General features: G+C 44.2%; 1 protein-coding gene across 1 annotated transcript in view; it reads right to left on the bottom strand.

The window, feature by feature from the left end:
* The window catches only part of ARRDC5 (arrestin domain containing 5), a 5,682-nt gene extending 478 nt beyond the window's left edge, over positions 1-5,204 (bottom strand). Inside the window, 3 exon segments of the mRNA XM_010137790.1 lie at positions 743-917; positions 5,008-5,168; positions 5,170-5,204. Of these exon segments, the coding sequence (XP_010136092.1) occupies positions 743-917; positions 5,008-5,168; positions 5,170-5,204 (371 nt within the window).
* Between the last annotated feature and the right edge of the window lie 3,138 nt (positions 5,205-8,342).

Raw genomic sequence — 8,342 nt, 5'->3', positions numbered from 1 at the left:
AGCAGGAATAAACTACATCTTCCCTAGCTTCTGCCACCAGTGGGACCTGCATGGAGAGGGTGAAAGGAAAGGCAGTGCATAGTGAGTTCTTGTGGCTGGATATGGGGTGATTCCCAACTACCACACGTGTGAACTCCTAACGCAACAGCTGAGGCTGCTCAACATTCACAAGCCCCACCATTAACCTGGAGAACAGTCTTTTTCACTGCATTGAATGTGACATGGCTGAACTATCCCAGTCCTCCTGAGCATCTGTGCAAAGAATTAATGTGTGCACATGGAAACATTGTCGCCTTTAGCTATCCATTCCCAAATTTAGAGGGAGGCCACAAAATCAGTAGCATCATCATGTTCTAGCTGTCTTCATGACCTTTGACTGACTGTCCCTGCCAGTCATCCCTGTGGTGATGCTTGCCCAAGGCTTAGGCTTCAAAGCAAGAGTATAACCTTCCTTTTCCCTGATTCTGGATCTCAAAGCGCTCCCTATGTGTTACTCTTGAAGTCTTACAGCGCACCTCGTATGCTAGAAAGGCAATGTTTTGTTGCAAGCCCAGGGACAAAGATGACAGAAGATATTGAAGTGTCATCTGACTTCTGAAACAGGTAAGCTCAGAGCTAAAATTTCGTGGATTCTCAGTAGTAAGCAGTTACAGCTCTAGATCAGAACAAGATAGGTCTGTGTGTCTTCAGCTCGGATAACGTACTCCCCTTACCTTGTCTTTCACGTGTCTTCTGTGGTCACCAGCAGTTCCTTGCAACAGTAAACATCTCTTTAGCTAAGACAATTTGGCAGCTGCAGCAAGTTGCTTGAACTAAGTAGGAGATGCAGCCAATTTTGCTGGTGAATGTGGAGGGAATTCTTGGAGGAAAGCTGAAATGAAATTCAAAGGTGTGGACCCCAGAATCAAGCCAGCCATCTGAAAGCCAAAAAACTATGCTGCTATCAGAAGCCTTCTAAATATTTAGGGTATTAGTACCTCATGGAAACTTTTATGTTTCTCCCCAAGTTTGAGGTGTCCTTACCATCTCATGTTGCACTCAAAGTGCCACAAAGGCATGGTGTGGGGTGCATTACACATCACCTCTGCAGGTCAGCTGCTGGATCTGTGGACTGCTACCAGTCAGAAGTCTTAAGAACTGTTAATCTGCCTTCTTTTAACACAAGGTCAGCAAACCTGCAGCTTCTCACAAACTGTTTAGGATTTTCAGTTACCAAAATGGGGTGCTGCAGACTTTTAACTTGCCAAATAAGCATTAACAGGCTTTTAGGGAGTAAAGCCGTGTAATACGATTTTATCATTGTCTATGACACCTATGCACACGATCTGCAACTTTTGTTTCACCTGTGCAAAAGACCCCGTTCACAATAAAAATAACATTTGACACTTTCTCTGTGCAACAGTGACACAGGAAAATTGCAATCCGTTTCTTCTAATGTCTTTGCTTCTGCACCGCTTCCTCTTAATCAAATTGCATTTTGTGTGGGTGAAGTCCCACTGACTGTAATGAAAGACTGATCCACCTATGCAAGGACAAGTTTGGCCCCCTCAGGCCAGAGGAGACCAACTCGTGACTCTTCTTCATCCAAGACGTTTCTTTTAAACACCTGTATCTGCTGGCAGCTTTTTCATCCATACCTAAGCTTTCCTTTCTCCTAGCACCTTGTGCCAAAACTTCACTTCAAACAACAGTTTTAGGGGATGTGAGACTGCTAGAATTTTGTCCTGCTGACTGTGTTTTTTCAGATTAATTCAATGATGCCTCGAGTTTTACTAATCTGAACTGGATATTCTTATTGGCAGAAGAGCCTGGATATTGTTTCTGCACAGCATGGGAGATTTACCAGATGGCATAACAGCATTTTCAATCAGAGTAGTAACTCTGAAGAAAAAAAAAAAAGAAGCTTAAAACAATCTGAAAGTAAGGAAACTTGAATTCATCAGCCTCTTAGATAACTGCAATATAAGGAAGTTATGTTCTCTTATTCTGTAGAAACCTGGTATTCACAGGGGCTTATCTCACATGATGTTGTCTTTAAGTTATTTGACAATGTTCTTATTTTGGTACAAGAAAGGACTTTGAACTGTGAGCAGATCTGCAATTTACTCTTGAGAGAAATCAGTATTCCCCTCCTGAAACAATCTGGTGTGAGTCGTCTGTTGTGCAGCCCCAGCGCAGTGTGGGGATTTACTGAGAGAGTTGAAATTTCTCAGTCCCTGCTGCAGGTATGGCCTGAAAGCCTGGCTTTACGTGCAGAGCTGGAGTAGCCCTGTGGCGCAAAAAGGCTTGCAGATGCTGATTTCACTCCATGCACAGCTTTAATTGCACTTCCTTTGGCTTGTTTTGCATCACTTCTGAAGAGACCTCTTTGAATGGTGCCCACTTGATAAGCTTTGCACAGGCCCTCATGCTCAAAAGGATGGTGGCCTTAAACAATGTCCCTGAATTCACTCTGGAAGAGAAGGTGCACTCACTCTCCCTTGCCCCCCATGGCTGTTGAATGTGAGCCCCATTGCACAGGAGCATCTGTTCATTACGTGAGCTCCAAAACACTGATTCCCTGAAACCACACAACGGAATTACTTCCACTGTAGAAAGTTCCCAGCAGCTTCAGAGGTGGGAGGGTGCTCCCAGAGTTAGCTCCCTGGAGGCACCCAGGAACCATGTGCTTGGTTTTCAGCAGAATCTGAGAACTTCAGTCATGTCGGAAAATGTAAGTCAGTTCCAGATAATTGCGTTACCTAAGTCACACAGCATTCCATCTTGTATTTCCCAGCAAGGGAGATGATGGCTGCAGCTGTGGGAAAGTGCAAAGAGGCCGCTGGTAGGAGTGACTTGATGTGTGACCTTTCTATGAAGGACACGAGAGATTTCCTGGGGTGTGACCAACAGGAGTTTCCAACTGCCCTTAGCGTTGTGAGCTCCTGCCTCCGGTTTGCTCTGATTGAGGTGTTTCTGCTGGAGATGAGGATAGTTATCCCTGGTAGCACTGAAACTCATCTTTTTCTTTTCTAGAGCTGTTACCAGTCATATTTGATGACTGCCAGTTCCTCCAGCAGTCTTTATCTCACAGAGAGGCAATACTGAGTTTCATGTTCAGGGCTTACCGGAGTTAAAAAGAACTATGTCAGCAGGCACCTGGATCCATGTATACACACTTCTTACAGAGACATCAGATATGACCCAAGTAGGGCCTGTGGTAAGATCAAATACCAGACAGTAATATGCTATCAAGAGCATATTAGCAGCTGAGAGTCAAAAGCTGACACAGGCAGCAATCTGTTCAAACACACATTCCTTGTACGGCAACAGCAGTGAGGGGCAGAGAGGGTCAGGTCAGGTCCCTATCTTCTTTCATGTTTTAAAATGGCTTTCTTGGACTTGTTAGAGCACTTCTACAGAAATGTAATCAATACAGGTAAAGGGGGAAAAAGACCAAGTTACAGCCATAAAAATCTGTTATTAAGCTGTACTGCATTGGCAAATCTTGATGGATGTGGGTGCTCAAATCTTTTGAAAACAGGAATGTATGTGTAGGTGGCAGAATATGGATTGAAGAGTGTTTTTGAGCAACACCAATTTGAACTTTAGCCATAAAGACCCAGAACTGAGGTGCTTTACAGGTACTTGTTTTTACAATGGCAAAAATTATTTTTCCAACACTCAGCCTTTCTCCCTGTTTTCTGTCAGGGCTGTAACATCTGGTAGCCTGCAGGAAGCATCAGCACGCTTCAGTATATCAAGGCTATGACTAATGCATGTGAAAGAGGAAAATGACCTTTGGGTGAGGTAGAGCCTGCAAATCTGGAGAGGAAAAGAAGCCTGACCGTGGCAGGTTGTAGCTCAAAAGCACAATTTCCACACACTGGTGCAGCCTAGCTTCAGTGCTAAACTAGTCTAGGGCAGCAGTCATCTATGACCTGTAGACTACATTTTCAGGGTTCCAAACAGACCTAAGAAAGAGGAGCTGAGAAAGGGGGTTGCACCTCCTAGGAGGCTTCCATTTGCTTTAAGCATCCCCTGGAATAATTCACTGGTTTAGGGAGTCATTACATCTCAGTGCTTTACTCTTTTTAATAAATCTGTACATTTTAGTAGTTAGCTCTGCATTTATGTGTGTGCCTATTGGGGTGTGTGATACCTGAAGGGAAGGTGCAAAGAGGATAGAGCCAAGTTCCTTTCAGTGACAAGGCAACAGGCACAAACTGAAACACAGGAGATTCCCTCTGAACATCAGGACACACTTTTTTTTTTTTTTGCTGTGAAATGGGTTACCCAGGGAGGTTGTGGAGTCTCTTTCCTCTGAGAAATTGAAAAACCATTTGGATATGGACCTGGGCAACTGGCTCTAGGCAGCCCTGCTTGAGCAGGGCATTTGGACTAGATGGCCCCCAGAGGTCCCTTCCAACCTCAAACATTCTGTGATTCAGTGAAATAATCACACTTTTGCAGGTGTTTTCCATGTATGTTTCACAATTTTTCTTGTCTCTTAGTAAATATACAGCAGTACCTCTAATAATGCCTTTACTATAGTTGCAAATATAACAAAGCCTGTATACCCAGTCGATACTTGCTGACATGTAAGTCAACAAGAACACTGAAGACAAGCATTTTAGATGACAAAAGAATGCTTCAGTGGTGTGCTTGTGACTTAAAGTTTCCTACCTGTTGCTAGACAGGGTGTAATAGATTTCTGTGCAACAAATATTCACTTCACAGATCCAGCCACCAACTCATGGGGACTGCTCACACTCTCAAACACTGCTTTCTGTAAATACTACCAACCATCAGAAAGCTGCAGTTGCCATATGGTGCAGTGAAAATGAGTGTGCCATGGGATAGAAACAGAACAGATGGACGCTGGCAAAAGGAAGACTTCCTCCCCATTGGAAAAAGGCTGACCCCCCCTTCCCTAGCCCAATGCTAAGTGCTGTTCAGTTAAGCAGCACCTCATTCCAGTGCTTTACCCTTTATGTGGAAATTCTTATCTTTGGAGATGTAGACAGCCTGGTTGGTGCAAGCTGTAGTCCAGTTCAGGATTATCCTCCTCAAACCACCTCAGGAAACCTCTTCCCATGAGCTCCACCTTCACAACAGGATCCACCAGGGTCCTCCTGAGGTTCAGAACCAGTTGGCCATCTATGCTGGAGCCAGCTGGAGCCAGCCTCAGGCAGCACTAGTTTAGCTGCTTTCGCTGTTGACATGTGGGAAGAGCAGAAGCTGGGTGCTGCTGAGGTCTGAAGGTTGGGTTGTGAGGTCATCTTCTTTGACCCTACCCCATGACTCCACAATTTGTGAGGTCATGGCATGGGGGATGAGTGTAGGGTGCCCCACAGGAAGATTGCTCAGCTCTCCAAGCTATGCTGGGGAGATAAGAGACATTTATCTGATTATTCGCATCACCTAACTAACTGACAAGTGTTCAACTACACATTTAGGACTAGCAGATAAACCACAATTCAGGAAACTTAGCAAATGTTGATAAATACTTAGACATTTCTAAACACCCTTCCATGACTCATCAACAAAATGTCTAGGGATGCACGCACACACACACACACACACACATGCATGGTTAGGTGCAACCCCCTCCTCTGGGGTGCTGGTTCCCCAACAACTCACGCACCTCTCCTTGGGGAGATGTGGGTGCTCTACATGCACCCTACCCACTAATCCATCCACCAGTGAAAACACACCTCACAAGCACCCACCCATCCCCTCCACCCCCCGCAGTGTTGCACACCATCAACATCAGCTTGCTGGCTACACGCAGCCTGCTCACACCATCCACCAGCACTGGACTGCTGCTGGAAGCACCAGCCGTGGCTTTGGGGGCTGCTGTTTCGCTTGCCCCATTCCTGGGTCTTGCCTCTGGTCACAACTTCTCCTTGAGACTTCTTTCCACGCTGCCTCTACTCTCATAAATCTCCTGGTAATGGATGTCTACTGTTTAATTCAGCTGACGGTTGTCTCAAGTAAACTTATTTGTTCCTACTTTTCTCATGGTATTACCAGTTTTGGACAAACACCTTTCCAGATTGCACAGTTTGGTGAATTGTGTTCACAACACAGTTGTGTTCACAATTTTGCTGCGCAGACTCACCTTGCTACCACTTTAGCCATTGTTATCTGCGCATGCTACCAAGAGGATGCGTGCAAACTCTCCCACAGCAAACTACTAGCAGTGGATTTTAAATGTGGCTGATATTGACAGCCACAAGCAGTGACCAGAGACTGCAACAAGTGTCAGTAAGATCTGAGAACAGGAAAGGCGAGCAGCCCCACACCACCAGCCCTCTGGGGAGTTTGGTCCTGCAGGTCTGGCTGAAGCCAGTAGGGTCCTGTTCACCAGTGCAGGGTGACTAGCAAGGTTTTATTGTAATGTAGGAGGCTTTGGTGAATAAGGCTAAAGGCAAGAGGCTGAGAGGAAGCTCACCCTATTTTGTTTCCTGAGCTCCTCTTCATCGTATAAGAGCAATTCCAGATAGCTGGAGCTACTGCAACTCATCATAACATTAATGTTAAAGACATATTCCTTAAAAAACCAAACCGAAACACTGATGCTAATCTGAGATAGACCTCAAATGCCATTAGACACTTGGACCAAATGAGTGTGCCATGTTCCGACCCACACAGATGTGGAAAATGAAGAAAAAGGATGCAGCATCGGAGACCAGAATGACATCTTCAGACAGGGAAGCAGGGATGAAGACAGCTACAGCAAGGGCTGCAGTGAGGATCACACTTGTGACTGATGCCAGCAGACATCTGTGAGCTACTAATGAGCTGTGAGCCCAGAGTGGAAGTGCTGGCACCTGCTCTGCAGAACCCAGTTCCAGAGGCAATGTTCTCATCTGCAGGTTGAGGATGAGGGCACATACTGAGAAACGCTGAAAATAACTGGTCAAGATTGCCAACAGTTTAGGAAACATGTCACAGCAGCACATTCAACTTTAAGCCTGTCCTCCTCCATGCTAATTAGTCAGTTGTTCCAAGACTGTCAAGGTTCTTTCTCCCAGCATCTGTACCCCATCCTAGCTTACAGTGTTTTCAGGTGTTTCTTTTTTAAGGAAAAAAAGCATTGACTTATGCTGACTGCAAACTGTCACTCAGTCTCAATTCTTGGCTGCTGCATCTTGTTCTCTGAGCCCCTGCTTGCCTTGCCTTGTTAAAAAACACCCAAACTTCTTGTGAAAATAACTGTTGAATGGGTTGTAGTGAGAAGGAACAATTTCTTAGCTGGGCATAGAATTGCCAATAACAAAAATATCCTTTTTCTTATTTATGCTTGGCAGTTTTCAGCAATCATTGCCTTGTGCACAAATTGTGTGCGTATGGGTGGAAAAAATAGCTTATAGCTACTTGCATGAGTGATGATATATCATCAAGTAAAAAATTATAATTAGTGATAGTATATGAATTGAATGTTAGACTCCCATGGTTCGGTGCTCAGGCACTGATTTATGCTTTACAAAAATAGCTTACAGCTATGATCTCCATGTTGCCATTACACCAAACCAATATTTCATCTCAATCTGTACATCCCCTGAGAATTTTAAGTGCAATCTGAGCAAGCAGTGGTTCAGAGAAGGAGGAAGCATTGCTTTTATGTCATGGTTTGCGATCCTTCCTTAACTCTGATTTCTGTCTTGAAGTTAGACCAGCTGAGAATGAGTTGCGCAAGTGTTGTTTCTTTGCACTTTGTGACATCCCTGACAAAATGATCTTTAATTTCCATTTCTAGAAGAACAGTGCAATATACTTTTAACAAAAGTAAGCTTCAAAACATACAGTAGAGAACATTATATTCTGTCTTTGCCTGTGTTGATGTGTGGAGTCATTGATTTTGAGCTTTCAAGTATACTGGTCAAAACAGAGCCTGTTGTTTGAATCAGCTACCCTTCAGAAGTTACAAATGGAAGGAAAACGGATCCATGCCTCACTATATTTAATTTTGCAAACAAGGATCTGTCTTCTATAGCTTCCTTTCAATCATATAGAAAGTTTTATGCAGTCCCACCATGTTTTGTATTTTTGTGCAAGCCATCAGGGAAGACTGTGTCATCGTTCCTGGTTTCAACCTCTGAGACTCACATGAACGTTGCCTTAGGTCTGTACCTCCTGGATTCAGCTTAAAATTTTGAAACTGAAAACTGAAAAAATTTGAACCTGAAAGAAAAAAAGGGGGGGTGTGATGGCTTAGCAACTTCTCCTGTTTCAGAAAGAAGTTTGCTTTAAACTAGCCAGTTATATTCCCTGCCATGTTACGTCAGCTGCATCTCCATTTTTTTCATTGGTTAAATGTTTTCGTGGGTCTGTTCGATTTTTGCGCCGTTTCTGCT

The sequence above is a fragment of the Buceros rhinoceros genome, unplaced genomic scaffold (genome assembly GCF_000710305.1).
Source record: "Buceros rhinoceros silvestris isolate BGI_N320 unplaced genomic scaffold, ASM71030v1 scaffold36686, whole genome shotgun sequence".
In the NCBI taxonomy this organism is placed as follows: Eukaryota; Metazoa; Chordata; class Aves; order Bucerotiformes; family Bucerotidae; genus Buceros; species Buceros rhinoceros.
Note: the sequence above shows the minus strand (reverse complement) of the source record. Positions and strands in the feature narration are given on the sequence as shown.